Source organism: Bos taurus, chromosome 18 (assembly GCF_002263795.3).
Source record: "Bos taurus isolate L1 Dominette 01449 registration number 42190680 breed Hereford chromosome 18, ARS-UCD2.0, whole genome shotgun sequence".
NCBI lineage: Eukaryota > Metazoa > Chordata > Mammalia > Artiodactyla > Bovidae > Bos > Bos taurus.
The window spans coordinates 43487695-43503324 of NC_037345.1; the positions used below are offsets into that span (position 1 = coordinate 43487695).

At 42.5% G+C, this 15630-nt stretch overlaps 1 protein-coding gene across 1 annotated transcript in view; it reads left to right on the forward strand.

Annotated features, from left to right (window-relative positions):
• Positions 1 to 714: 714 nt before the first annotated feature.
• The window catches only part of GPATCH1 (G-patch domain containing 1), a 55715-nt gene continuing 40799 nt past the window's right edge, over positions 715 to 15630 (forward strand). Inside the window, 2 exon segments of the mRNA NM_001075778.1 lie at positions 715 to 804; positions 7781 to 7915. Coding sequence (NP_001069246.1) covers positions 732 to 804; positions 7781 to 7915 — 208 coding nt within the window. The 5' untranslated portion in view covers positions 715 to 731.

Consider the following 15630-nt stretch of genomic DNA (forward strand, 5'->3'; position numbering starts at 1 on the left):
CCCCCCCCCTCCACCTTCTTTCTCCTTTTCTTTTGATCTCTCTCTCTTTTTTTTTTTTTCTCTTTGACCAAGTGTTGCCCCAAACTACCTTCCCCGTGGGCATCAGGGTACCCCCTGCCTGTGAATCCTTTCAGAGGTCTGGAAGGGGACTGCACTTACTAACCCTAAGGGTGTTATACGGAAAGAGGAGCCTGGCAGGCTATAGTCCGTGGGTTGGCAAAGAGTGGAACACGACTAAGCGGCTAAAGCAACAAGGGCTTTATATTCAGATAGGGCGCGCATGTGTCGGGGTAGAGGCAAATTCCCCGCACATTGACAGTGGTAGCACTGAGGAGAGCAGAGTCTGCCAGCAGGTGAAGTTGGGGAAGGGTCTGGACCGGTTTGAGGAGGGGTGTGGAGGTGCGCAGATTTCCTGGAGAACCAGCAGTCGGACAGCCGGGTGCGTTCGACTCTCTCCCAGGCGCCTCCTCCAGACCGGCACATGGTGCAGTTAGGATGGGCCGTCGTGGCAGCCAAAGCCTCCGCGGCAACTCCTGCGGGGGTCTGCCTCTAACAAAACGGGTTTGAGAACCACTAGGCGCAGATCCCAAGAAAGAAGCTTGCCTGGAGGGGTCAGCACTTTTCACGACTCGCGCTTAGAACTCTTAGCGGTTCGCAGAGAAGAAAGCGCGGAAAATATTTGGCCGCTTGAGGCCGCCGTAGCAAGGGGGCGGAGTCCGGAAGGGAGCAGTATGGCGGCGCTGGACAGTGACAGCGACGAGGATTTGGTCAGCTATGGGACTGGCCTGGAGCCGCTGGAAGAAGGTGCGGGCTAGATTCGTCGCCAGGGCCTCTGGCAAACAGGCTGGGGGTCCAGGGTTCGGGGCCAAAACACTCAACCCTGTGCCAGACCTTTTCTGGCACTGGGGAAAAGGGTTGCGTGCTACGGGCTCTGGGAACAGCGACCAGAAAGGCGTGCACTGTGCTTTAGGGGTGCTTATGTTTTGGAGGGACGGATGAAAGGCCCGGAGGGATGGGAAACAGAAAGATGACAGATAGGTTGGTGTGAGAGCCGAGTTAGGGAAGCAGCGGTGGTCAGGCGATGTTTTTCCTAGGACAGGACGTTTGAGTTCAGACCTGAAACAGAGAAAGGAAGCAGCGGTACAAAGATTTGGGTGAAGAGCATTTTAGGCAAGGCGAACAGCAAGTGCAAAGGCTCTGAAGTCGGAGCCAGTTTGGCAAATTGAGGAACAGGCCGGACTCTTGTGGGTGGAGCATACAGCACCCGGGCGAGTCTGGCAGAAGATGATCTCAGAGGAGGAGGTGGGGGTTGAACCTTACTTGGTGTGGTCAGGGAATTTGGATTTTAATACTAAGTGTAGAAGAGTCATGGGGGAGGGGTTACACAAAGGAGGGATGTATGTTTTTAGGTTTATTCTATCCTTGATTTTGTGAGTAGGCCGGTTGGGGGTGGGCAGGAGCGAAGCAGAGAGATTAGCAAAATTAGGGCGATGATGGTGGCGGCGGTAAGTAGTGGTGAGTTGAGAGTACTTTGAAAGCAGAGCTGACCGCGAACTTGCTCGTGGAATGTAGGGGTGAGAGCAAGATGAAGCAAGATTCTCTTCCATGTTTCTGGTCTGATCCACTTCATGACTTGATTTGTTCAGTAAATTATGTATTGACTAGCCAGTTAGGACTGATGGCAGTGCTAGCCCCGTGGAGGAAGGCAAAGGAAATATGGTGGGCAAGGAGTTATTTGCAGACTCCTTTTTTCCCACCCTGACCACATCCTGTCAACTTGTTTGTACTTCTGGGACATAGCCACTGATGACCCTCTTATTCCCTACAAACAGTTCAAATCATTAGAAACTTCTGCCAGATGCTGGCCCTGTATCTATTCTCTGAGTACAAAAGACAAAGAAATGCTAGTCTCCTGAAAGCTTCTTATGTATTTAAAGACACCCTTTGCATTTCCTATGCTTTCCTGGTGGCTCAGACGGTTAAGTGTCTGCCTACAATGCTGAAGACCCGGGTTCGATCCCTGGGTGGGGAAGATCCTCTGGAGAAGGAAATGGCAACCCGATCCAGTACTCTTGCCTGGAAAATCCCATGGGAGGAGCCTGGTAGCCTACAGTCCATGGGGTCGCAAAGAGTCGGACACAACTGAGCGACTTAACTTTACTTGCATTTCCTCTAAGACATCTCTGTACCACACTCAGTTCTCTAATAAATTCAGTTTAAAGTCCCCTCAACCCTAATTTGTCAAAGCTTTTCTCCAAGTATGGGACCAGAGTGTGGGTTAAGTGGGGCCATCACTAGGTGAGTCCTTTATTTTAGGCTGTATTTCTTTAATACAATCTCAGATTGCTTGGGGTCTCCACAGTGGCTCAGTGGTAAAGAGTCTAACAGCAATTCAGGAGTGGCAGAAGATGTGGGTTCAATCCCTGGGTCGAGAAGATCCCCTGAAGAAGGGAATGGCTACCCCCTCCAGTATTCTTGCCTGGGGAATCCCACGGACAGAGGAACCTGGCGGGCTGTAGTTCATAGGGTCACCAAGAATCGGACATGACTGACTTAGCATGAACACATACACACATGAGATCACAGTAGCTGTATCGGCAAACACATCATCCCATGATCCCAAGGAATTTATTGACAAAGATACTTGATTCAAGAAGTTTCAAATCTAGTTGAAAACAAAAGTATGTGATTCACAAGCGCTAAAGTATGTCAAGTAGAGAAGAAATAACCTACACAAGCTAACAGAGAAACCTGAGAAGGCAGGATAGGACCCCCTGAAAACTGGTTGGAATTTAGGTATGCAGAACGAGGAAGGGTTAAACACGCATGGGTGGAGGTTATTATAGCCTGTCAGGAAGGAGTTTGGATCATTTCTATATTTCTGTTCATGGTTGTTTCCTTGTGAAATGACATTGTAAGTCATCAACTATTTGATCTACATTTTTCTAATTCTTCCTGTATTGATGGTGTACAGAATCTGGAATGAAGCCTAATGGTCTAGCCAGTCTTTTGAAGTAGAGTGAACTTTTTATTTCCTGGCCTAAAATCATCTTTTATCTTCTCATCACTAGAAGTTTTTGAGGACTGATTCATCGTTACCTAAGCATTTTGAAGTTAAAACACACTCTGACTACCTTTTACAATATAACATACTAGACCAATAACCACTTTTACCTCCTGCTTTGAAACTTTAGTGACAGGTTAGACAAACATTGGTAGAGGAGAGACTATTACTTAATTAAAGTTGCTGGCCATGACAGAAAGTTTTATTGGTTAAGAGACAGTGAAGGGATTCCCTGATGGTCCAGTGATTAAAAGACTTCACCTTCCAATGCAGGGGGTGTGGGTTTGATCCCTGGTCAGAGAGCTAAGACTCGATGTGCCTTGGGGCCAAAAAACCAAGACATAAAACAAGCAATATTGTAACAAATTCAGTAAAGACTTAAAACATGATCCACATTAAAAAAAAATCTTAAAAGACAGTGGAGCTTAGCTCAGTGCTCTGTGATGACCTAGAGAGTTGGGATGGGGGCTTGGGAGGGATATATATATACACACACACATATATATAAATAGCTGATTCACATTGTTGTGCAACAGAAACTAACACAACATTGTAAAGCAATTATACTCCAATTGAAAAAAAGAAACAGAACCTTCAAAAAAAAAAGAGACAATGACTGATCTGTATACACAGACTCTTAGACACATAGGTGCTCTGGCCTGGAAGAAAGGGGCCTTGGGGCTTATCTTATCTTCCCTTAGATACATTCACTTGGCTTCTCATCTCCAGCTCATCCTGCACTCAGATTAATTTAGGACCATTTTCTTCTTCCTTGGTGCTGTGATTCTCCCACTTAAAACTGTCTTTAACTCCCAGTCAGCCACAGGACATACCTGGACCCTGCAGCTGTGTTCCATGGCTGCTGCACATCTGTCCTTCTTATGTATGTGTTTATTTAGTTTTGGCTGTTCTGGGTCTTCATTGCTGTGTGCAGGCTTTCTCTAGTTGCAGCGAGCAGGGGCTACTCTTTGTTGCTGTGCAGGGGCTTCTCATTGTGGTGGCTTCTTGTTGCAGAGCACAGGCTCTAGAGCATGGGCTCAGTAGTTGTGTTGCAAGGGTTCAGCTGCCCCACAGCATGTGGGATATTCCTGGAGCAGGGATCGAACGCATGTCCCCTGCATTGTCAGGCAGATTCTTAACCACTGGACTACCAGGGAAGCCCCCATCTGCTCTTCTGGTTCCATATTCCATGGCTTCCTTCCAGTCAGACTGTATGACTTTCTCTAACATCTTACCTTCCCCTTTTAGACCTTCTGTTTACTGTTTACTGATGGCATGAATGCCTCTGGGTGACTCTGATGTTGTGGGCCTTGCACATTGTCAGAGCAGTTCCTATATACGCAGGTCTCCTCTGCTGGACTCTGAGTGCCCTGGGAACAGGAGTGGAACTGTGTTTAGTTTTCCACACCCAGGTCTAGAACAGACCTGCTTCCTCCGGAAGACCCTCAGTAAACTCCTGGGGGGGTCAAGTAAAGGACAGAATGGGTTGCGTCCCTGACTTGTGTTGAAATCTGATTTCAGTTTTGTGCTTATTGGTTGTGGAACTTAAGGCACTTCTTTAATCAGAGTATCCTTATCAGGGTATGATAAACGAGATAATATGTGTGAAAGGAAAGGAGTAGTTATTATTGGTAGTGATAATTATCATAGACCTCCCTAAAATGCCACTCCCCCTGGAGTTTTCTTGTGCTGTGATTAGAGGTGGTGCCTCTCGCTCAGGAGCCCCATGGAGCCCAGCGGCTCCCACACTGCGTGGCCCCCAGCATATGCTGCTGGGTTCTGCTTAGTTGTCGACCAATCTCATCTCCATTTTCAGCTCAGGGTACCCGGAGAACCAAGCAAGACAGAACCTTGAGTTGGTGGGACCTGTCCTCTCTTGCCTTAACCCGGTGGTTCACCACTAGGGATGAATTTGCCCCCCAAGGGAGTTTTGGCAATGTCTGGAGACATTTTTGGTTGTCATGCTTTATTGGGACAGGGGTGTTACTGGCATCTAGTGTTACAGGCTAGGGATGCTGCTAACCGAGCTATGGTGTACAAGTCAGTCCCACCTACCTAGGAATTATCCAGCATGGATGCGCCACTCCAACTTAGCCTGGAATTGTGCCAGGTGCGCGTGCAGTAATGGAGCGTGTGGGCTGCATTTCTAAGAAATGGTGAAAATCGTGGACTGGGGGACCCAAGTTGTGATTCAGTTCTTGAGAATGAAATGAACTTTCTAACTTATACTAACCAAGCTTTGCTATGGCCAACGACTGTGCTCAGCTCCTCACATGTGGTTTTTAATCCTTAGCACCATTCTACAAGGTTTAGTTATTACCCTGATTTTGTAGTCATGGAGACTGAGGCTTAGAGAAATCAAGAAACTTGCCTAAGGTCACAAACCTAGCAAGTAGGAGGGTAGGTTATATTCTAGAAATGACCTAAAGCCTCCATAAGCTACAAGTAAGAATTTAGGACTATGAGGCTAAACATTTGCTTACTTTTTGTTCCATTATCCAGAAGTAGTGACTGGCTTAATTATTGCAGTCACAGGTGCCCAAGGGCCTTAGGACATGTCTTACCTACTGTATGTGCTACTACTTTGTTGGTCACCACGTTGTGTCCGACTCTTTGAGATCCCATGGACTGCATGCAGCTTGCTAGGCTTCCCTCTCCCTCACCATCTCCCAGAGTTTGCCCAAGTTCATCTCCATTGAATTGGTGATGCTATCCAACTGTTTCATCCTGTCACCCTCTTCTCCTGCCTTCAATCTTTCCTAGCATCAGGATCTTTTACAATGAGTCAGCTGTTTGCATCAGGTGTCAAAATATTGTAGCTTCAGCTTCAGCATCAGTCCTTCAAAGGAGTATTCAAGGTTGATTTCTTTTAAGAATGACTGGTTTGCTTTCCAAGGGACTCTCAAGAGTCTTCTCCAGCACCACAATTCGAAAGCATCAATTTTTCGGTGCTCTGTCTTCTTTACTGTCCAGCTTGCACATCTGTACATGTCTGCTGGAAAGACCGTAGCCTTGACTACTACCAATAGCAATAGATGCTGGTACTTTAAAGGTATTTATTTGTGTGTCCCTCTTCTTACCAAGCGGTTTACATGCATTTTCTGATATAATTTGCATAACAACTCAATGAAATAGATGTTGCTATTAGTGTCATCTCTATTTTACAGATGAGGAAGTTGAGGCACAGAGAGGTTAAGATGACCAGAATCGCAGAGCTAGTAAAAGGTGGGCTTGCTGTGACTCCACTTGGAGCACTTAACTACTATGTAACTTGCTTTCTGAATTGAATGTTTGAAAATAACTTTATGGTTACTTTTAATTTTCAATAGATACAGACATTTTCATTGGAATTGATAAAATTAGGCAGTACTTTGTGCTGTGGTACCTGAAACTTTAAACATAGGGAATTCATAGGTGAGGCTGAAATTTTTGTTTGTTTGGGTTTTTTTGGCTGAAAATCATGGACTGAGGAGCCTGGTGGGCTACAGTCCATGGGGTCATAAAGAGTTAGACACAACTGAGAGACTAAGCACACAAACACATATGTTATGTGGGATCTTAGTTCCCTGACTGGGGATCAAACCTGTGCCCCTGTGATGGAAGCCCAGAGTCTTAACCACTGGGCTTAAGCCAGAGAAGCCCAAAGGCTAAAATGTTTTAAATTCCTTTTTTGTTTGTGTAATATTTTGTTGGACTTCCTTGGTGGTTCAGACGGTGAAGAATCTACCTGCAATGCAGGAGACCCAGGTTTGATCCCTGGTTGGGAAGATCCCCCGGAGAAGGGAATGGCTACCCACTCCAGGATTCTTGCCTGGAGAATCCCATGGACAGAGGAGCCTGGTGGGCTACCATGGGGTTCCAAAGAGTCCGACAGGACTGAGCTACTAACACTCACTCACTAGTTTGTATGATTTAGCAACTCAGCCCTTTCCGACAAAGTAGGAAAAGTAATACATTTAAAGAACAGTAACTGTAGTCCATGGGGTTGCAAAGAGTTAGACACAACTTAGCAACTAAACAACAACAATAAAACTGTGGAATCAAGAGAGTTCCAGAAATAAGGAAACTTAAGCTTCGGGGAAAATGGGCAATATCAGTGGGAAAATTCTGGACTCAGGGATACCATGAATTTCCAGAAGAGATGTAGAAGTGCTTCTCTGCACGCCCTGGGCCACTCCAGCAGCTTGCCTGCCTGACTGCCAGCATGTTTCACCTCCATGGGCTGGAACCCTTGCCCCAGTGTGATTCAGTTTTATAATGGAACTTAGTGGGAAAATCAGGCCATTTTTGTTAAAACATATTTCTAATATAAATATTAAAAGAGATATCTAGAATTTTTCTTAGAACTATAAAGAAAATATATATAAAATATTAAATATATTGTTTTAATTGATAAAATATATTGTTTCCTAAGCTACACACTCTATTAAAATCTAGGAAAAGCAACTTGAATTATATTTGAAACTACAAGAAGTGAACAATTCATTATGTTTAAAGAAATGATCTTTCGGACTTCTCTGGCAGTCCAGTGGGTAGTACTCAGTGCTTCCACTGTGGGGGACCTGGGTTGGATCCCTGGTCAGGGGACTGAACTTCTGTGAACTGTGTGGCGTGGCCAAAAAATAAATAAAGGAAACAGTGATCTTTGCCCTAAATCCTCTATAACCTTCCACCGCCTTCTCTCTCATTCAAAAAAAATTTTTTTTTCTTTTTCAGGTGAGAGACCAAAGAAGCCGATTCCTCTCCAGGATCAGACCGTCAGAGATGAAAAAGGAAGGTATAAACGATTTCATGGAGCCTTTAGTGGAGGTTTCTCTGCTGGTTACTTCAACACTGTTGGCTCAAAAGAAGGTAGGATTTTCTTAATTACGGCTACTGTATGGCTAAAGCAAGTGATTGAAATATAATAAGATTTTCACTCCTCTGCCCCCCTCACCCCCACCCCCAGCAATGCCCCCTATAAAAAAACTTTAAAAAACATGTTAGTATAGGGTTAGCTGAAAAGTTTGTTTGGGTTTTCCCGCACAGTGTAATGGAAAGGCATTGGCCAACCCAGTCAGTATACTGTAGTCGTTTGTGTTCTTTGGATGTTTCCAGAGTGAACTTGTGTGTTGTTTATTGATTACAACCTGAAGGTTTGACTTAAAAAAAAATAGATACATCCTAACCAGATAACGACTTCCCAGGTGGCACTACTGGTAAAGAACCCACCTGCCAATACAGGAGACCTAAGAGATGAGGGTTCAATCCCTGGGTCGGGAAGATCCCCTGGAGGAGGAAACGGCAACCCACTCCAGTATTCTTGCCTGGAGAATCCCATGGACATAGGAGCCTGGTGGGCTACAGTCCATGGGGTCACAGAGAGTCAGACACGACTGAGTGACTTAGCACAGCACCACGAAACCAGGTGATTAAATGATGATGGTGACTTCTGGTTTCTACTCTGTCTCACCTCGGGCAGGGCTCTCATGCAGTCACTCGGCACCATCACCTCACGTGACTCAGTGCCTAAGGAGGGCAGGTGTCACAGCTATTCTGTGGGTGAAGACACGGCAGGTCTTGACCCTGGGGTCCACAGTATCACCTGTTAGTACATGTTGTCCACCTGGAGAAAAGAAAAATCAACCAAATTTTTTACATTATGCAACATCGTAAATTCTGTACTGTTTAATGTATGTTTTTAAAAAATGTTTTAACAGAGAAACTGAAAGAAAATGACTTACGTATATCAAATATGAATTAAAATGACTGGTTAACTCACCTAGCAATTATTAAGAACAAGATGAGCCAAATCTGTCATAGATTTTTTAAAAAAATTACTCATACATAACAATGATAGTAAAATAAAGATGGAAAACAATACAAGAAAGTGGAAGGTAGAAAGCAGGTAAGAAAAATAATTAGGGTAAATAAGATGGTTTAAAGTTCAATATCAAGGATGTATAAAGATCAATTCAGTGAGCAAATGATCAAAGTATTTGAACAGTTTACTCCAGAAATGCTACATAGAATGTTCAGCTTTATTGTTATGGAAAGCAAAATTAAATAACTAAGGCACTATTAAAGAAGCATATTTATAAAATGTTAAAAATGGCAGTAGGGCTGGTGAAGAAAGAAATATACGAGTACACTGCTGATGGCTATAATTATGGCTGTATGTATATTATAATTAAAAAGTAAGACCAGCTCAAATGATTAGTCTTCACAGATAGACTGTGATATGTTAATACAATGGAATATCTCCTTACCTTTGGGAGTGACAGATTCAAGCACTGTGCAGCTACAGGGCAAAGACTGTAGGAATCCAAAATGGGGAAGCTGCCCGGCCCAGTGTATTCCCTGGGAGAGCTGATCTTCACTCTCCTGGAGTTCCTCCCAAATTGTCCTGGAAGCCTGCTCCACCCACATACTGGGTATAGGTCTGCTCCATACTCCTCAGCTCCTCAAGACTCTGGCAGAAGTCAGAAGGGACGTGAGAGAAAATTAAAACAGTTTATCTTAGAGGGTTATGGATAAATTTGACCTCCAGTGCAATTTCTCTCTGCAGGCACAGCACAGCCTTGGTAACCATGAGTGGGGAACAGGGGTGTTAGTTATAGGACTCGGGAATTTGATGGAGTTGGGGGCCTGGTATGGATGGCCATTGCTGACCTTAGACTGTGCTATGCTAGCTTGCTCAGTCGTGTCTGACTCTTTGCGACCCCATGGACTATACCCCGCCAGACTCCTCTGTCCATGGGCTTCTCCAGGCAAGAATGATGGAGTGGGTTGCCATTTCCCCCTCCAAGGGATCACCCCAACCCAGGGATTGAGCCCAGGTCTCCCGCACTGCCAGCGGATTCTTTACTGTCTGAACCACCAGGGAAACCCACCCTTAGACTAACCAGGTTGCATCCTTTCATGGCTGACTAGTGCACCTGACGTAGTGTTTCTTTGATATGTTAGTGTGTGTGTGTTAAGTTGCTTCAGTCGTGTCTGACTCTTTGCAACCCAATGGACTGTAGCCTGCCTGGCTCCTCTGTCCACACAATTCTCCAGGCAAGAATACCGGAGTGGGTTGCCATGCTTTCCTCCAGGGGATCTTCCCAACCCAGGGATTGTACCCGTGTCTCCTGCGGCTCCTGAATTGCAGGCAGATTCTTTACTGCTGAGCCACCAGGGAAGCCCCTTGATATATTAGTGTATTTTGCTATCCTGGTGGTCTTAGAGATGTCCTTCCTTTTAAGGTGATCTTACATCTTTCTTCTCAGATCTAGTTGGGTTCCTTTCACTGTTTAACTTTGTTTTTTTGTTTTTTTTTTTTTAAGGAGGCGGTGCGGGGCGAGGAGCCGCTGCCCGCGTGCGCCAGGACCACCTCGGCCGTCACCTTGGCCAGGTGGCTGCTCAGGTCCACCGTGCGCTTCACATCCTCCAACTTTGTTTTTTTTTAATTTATTTTTTTATTGAGGATAATTGTTTTACAGAATTTTGTTGTTTTCTGTCAGACCTCAACATGAATAAGCCATAGGTATACATATATCCCCTCCCTTTTGAACCTCCCTCCCATCTCCTGCCCCATCCCACCCCTCTAGGTTGACGCAGAGCCCCTGTTTGAGTTTCCTGAGCCATATAGCAAATTCCCTTTGGCTATCTATTTTATGTATGGTAATGTAAGTTTCCATGTTACTCTTTCCATACATCTCACCCTCTCCTCCCCTCTCCCCATGTCCATAAGTCTCTTCTCTATGTCTGTTTCTCCATTGCTGCCCTGTAAATAAATTCTTCAGTATCATTTCTCTAGATTCCATATATCTGCATTAGAATACGATTTTTTCTCTTTCTCTTTCTGACTCACTTCACTCTGTATAATAGGTTCTAGGTTCATCCGCCTCATCAGAACTGACTCAAATGCATTTGTTTTTATGGCTGAGTAATATTCCATTGTGTATATGTACCACAACTTCTTTATCCATTCATCTGTCGATGGACATCTAGGTTGCCTCCATGTTCTGGCTACTGTAAATAGTGCTGCAATGAACAATGGGGGTATATGTGTCTTTTTGAATTTTGGTTTCCTCAGGGTATATGCCTAGGAGTGGGATTGCTGGGTCATATGGTGGTTTTATTCCTAGTATTTTAAGGAATCTCCATACTGTCTTCCACAGTGACTGCATCAGTTTACATTCCCACCAGCAGTGCAAAAGCTTTCCCTTTTCTTCATACCCTCTCAAGCATTTATTGTTTGTAGACTTTTTGATGATGGCCATTCTGACCAGTGTGAGGTGATATCTCATTGTGGTTTTGATTTGCATTTCTCTAATAATGAGCGATGTTGAGCATCTTTTCATGTGTTTGTCAGCCATCTGTATGTCTTTTTTGGAGAAATGTCTGTTTAGGTCTTTTTCCCACTTTTTGATTGGGTTGTTTTTCTGGCATTGAGTTGTATGAGCTGCTTGTATATGTTGGAAATTTATCCTTTGTCTGTTGTTTCATTTGCTATTTTCTCCCATTCTGAGGGTTGTCTTTTCACCTTGCTTATGGTTTCCTTTGCTGTGCAAAAGCTTTTAAGTTTAATCAGGTCCCACTTGTTTACTTTGGTTTTTATTTCCGTTACTGTAGGAGGTGGGTCATGGAGGATCTTGCTTTGATTTATGTCATCGAGTGTTCCGCCTATGTTTTCCTCTAAGAGTTTTATCGTTTCAGGTCTTACATTTAGGTCTTTAATCCATTTTGAGTTTATCTTTGTGTATGGTGTTAGGAAGTGTTCTAATTTCATTCTTTTACACGTAGCTGTCCAGTTTTCCCAGCGCCATTTATTGAAAAGGGTGCCTTTGCTCTATTGTATATTCTTGCCTTCTTTGTCAAAAATAAGGCACCCATAGGTGCATGGGTTTATTTCTGGGCTTTCTGTCTTGTTCTGTTGGTCTAGATTTCTGTTTTTGTGCCAGTACCATACTGCGTTAATGACTGTAGCTTTGTAGTATAATTGGGAAGGTTGTAGTATAATAGTCAGGAAGGTTGATTCCTCCAGCTCCATTCTTCTTTCTCAAGACTGCTTTGGCTATTTGAGGTCTTTTGTATTTCCTTATGAATTGTGAAATTTTTTGTTCTAGTTCTGTGAAAAATGCCATTGGTAGTTTGATAGGGATCACACTGAATCTGTAGATTGCATTTGGTAGTATAGTCATTTTCACAATATTGATTCTTCCTATCCAGGAACATGGAATATCTATCTGTTTATGTTGTCTTTGATTTCTTTCATCAGTGTCTTATAATTTTCTGTGTACAGTTCTTTTGTCTCCTTAGGCAAGTTTATTCCTAGATATTTAATTCTTTTTGTTGAAATGGTAAATGGGATTGATTCCTTAATTTTTCTTTCTGATTTTTCATTGTTAGTATATAGAAATGCAAGTGATTTCTGTGTATTGATTTTGTATCCTGCAACTTTGCTAAATTCCCTGACTAGCTCTAGTAATTTTCTGATACTATCTTTAGGGTTGTCTGTGTACAGCATCGTGTCATCTGCAAACAGTGAGAGCTTTACTTCTTTTCCGATCTGGATTCCTTTTATTTCTTTTTCTTTTCTGATTGCTGTAGCTAGGACTTCCAGAACTACGTTGAATAATAGTGGTGAAAGTGGACACCCTTGTCTTGTTCCTGATCTTAGGGGGAATGCTTTCAGTTTTTCACCATTGAGTATAATGTTTGCTGTAGGCCTATCATATATGGCCTTTACTATGTTGAGATAGGTTCCTTCTATGCCCATTTTTTGAAGAGTTTTAATCATAAATGGGTGCTGAATTTTGTCAGAGACTTTTTCTGCATCTATTGAGATGATCACATGGTTTTTATCTTTCACTTTGTTAGTATGGTGTGTCACACTGATTGATTTGTGTATATTGAAGAATCCTTGCATTCCTGGAATAAACCCAACTCGATCATGGTGTATGAGCTTTTTGATGTGTTGCTGAATTCTGTTTGCTACAATTTTGTTGAGGATTTTTGCATTTGTGTTTATCAGTGATATTGGCCTGTACTTTTCTTTTATTGTGTTGTCTTTGTCTGATTTTGGTATCAGGGTGATGGTGGCCTTGTAGAATGAGTTTGGAAGTGTTCCTTACTCTGCAATCTTTTGAAAGAGTTTTAGAAGGATAGGCATCAGCTTTTCTATAAATGTTTGATAGAATTCTCCTGTGAAGCCATCTGGTCCAGGGCTTTTGTTTTTTAGGAGATTTTTGATCACAGCTTCAATTTCAGTGCTTGTAATTGTGTTGTTCATAATTTTTATTTCTTCCTGGTTCAGTCTTGGAAGATTGACCTATTCTAAGTATCTGTCCATTTCTTCCAGGTTATCCATTTTATTGCCATATGGTTGTTCATAGTAGTCTCTGATAATACTTTGTATTTCTGCATTGTCTGTTGTAACCTCTCCTTTTTCATTTCTAATTTTGTTGATATGATTCTTCTCTCTTTTTTTCTTGATGAGTCTGGCTAAAGGTTCGTCAATTTTGTTTATCATCTCAAAGAATCAGCTTTTAGTTTTATTAATCTTTACTATTGTTTCTTTCATTTCTTTTAAATTTATTTTTGCTTCGACCTTTATGATTTCTCTCCTTCTACTAATTTTGGGTGTTTTTTGTTCTTCTTTTTCCAGTTGTTTTAGGTGTAAAGTTAGGTTGTCTATTTGATGTTTTTCTTGTTTCTCGAGGTAGGATTGTTTTGCTATGAACTTTCAATGGCACTCCACTCCAGTACTCTTGCCTGGAAAATCCCATGGACGGAGGAGCCTGGTGGGCTGCTGTCCGTGGGGTCGCTAAGAGTCGGATACGACTGAGTGACTTCACTTTCATTTTTCACTTTCATGCATTGGAGAAGGAAATGGCAACCCACTCCAGTGTTCTTGCCTGGAGAATCCCAGGGACAGGGGAGCCTGGTGGGCTGCCGTCTGTGGGGTCGCACAGAGTCGGACACGACTGAAGCGACTTAGCAGCAGCAGTAGCAGTTCCTCTTAGAACTGCTTTTCCTGCATCCTATAGGTTTTGAGTTGTCCTGTCTTCATTGTCATTTGTTTCTAGAAATTTTTTTATTTCCCTTTTGATTTCTTCAGTAACCTGCTGGTTCCTTAGAAATGTGTTATTTAATCTCCATATGTTTGTGTTTCTTACAGTTTTTTTCTTGTAATTGATATCTAGTCTCATAGTGTTGTGGTTGGAGAAGATGCTTGATATGATTTCACTTTTCTTAAACTTACTGAGGTTTGATTTGTGACCCACGATGTGATGATGTCTCCTGGAAAATGTTCCATATGCACTTGAGAAGAAGGTGTATTCTTCTGCATTTGGATGGAATGTCATGAAGATATCAATGAGATCTGTCTCATCTAATGTATCATTTAAGACTTGTGTTTCCTTATTAATTTTCTGTTTTGATGATCTGTCCATTGGTGTGAGTGGGGTGTTAAAGTCTCCTACTATTATTGTGTTACTGTGAATTTCTGCTTTTATGTCTATTAGTGTTTGTCTTATGTACTGAGGTGCTTCTATGTTGGGTGCATAGATATTTACAATTATTATGTTTTCCTCTTATATCCCTTGATCATTATTTATTTAGTGTCCTTCCTTATCTCTTGTAATCTTCTTTATTTTAAGGTCTATTTTGTCTGATATGAGGATTGCTACTCCAGCTTTCTTTGCTTCCCATTTGCATGGAATACATTTTTTCTATCCTCTCACTTTCAGTCTATATGTGTCTTGAGGTCTGAAGTGGGTTTCTTATAGACAGCATATATATGGGTCCTGATTTTGTATCCATTCAGCCAGTCTGTGTCTTTTGGTTGGAGCTTTTAATCCATTTACATTGAAAGTAATTATTGATATATATGTTCTGATTGCCATTTTCTTAATTGTTTGGGGTTGATTTTGTAGATCTTTTTTCTTCTCTTGTATTTCTTGACTATATAAGTCCGTTTAACATTTGTTGTAAAGCTGGTTTGGTGGTACTGAGTTCTCTTAACTTCTGCTTGTCTGAAAAGCTTTTTATTTCTCCATCAATTTTGAATGAGATCCTTGCCAGGTACAGTAATCTTGGTGGTAGATTTTTCCCTTTCAGTACTTTAAAAATATCCTGCCATTCCCTTCTAGCCTGCAGAGTTTCTGCTGAAAGATCAGCTGTTAAGAGTATGGGTTTCCCTTGTATGTTACTTGTTGCTTCTCCCTTGCTGGTTTTAATATTCTTTCTTTGTGTTTAGTCTTTGTTAGTTTGATTAGTATGTGTCTTGGTGTGTTTCTCCTTGGGTTTATCCTGTATGGGACTCTTTGTGCTTCTTGGATTTGATTGACTCTTTCCTTTTCCATGTTGGGAAATTTTTCAACTATAATCTCTTTGAAATTTTTCTCATACCCTTTCTTTTCCTCTTCTTCTTCTGGGACCCCTGTAATTCGAATGTTGGTGTATTTGATATTGTTGCAGAGGTCTCTGAGACTGTCCTCAGTTCTTTTTATTCTTTTTACTTTATTCTGTTCTTCAGAAATTACTTCCACCATTTTATCTTCCAGCTCACCGATTTGTCCTTCTGCTTCAGATATTCT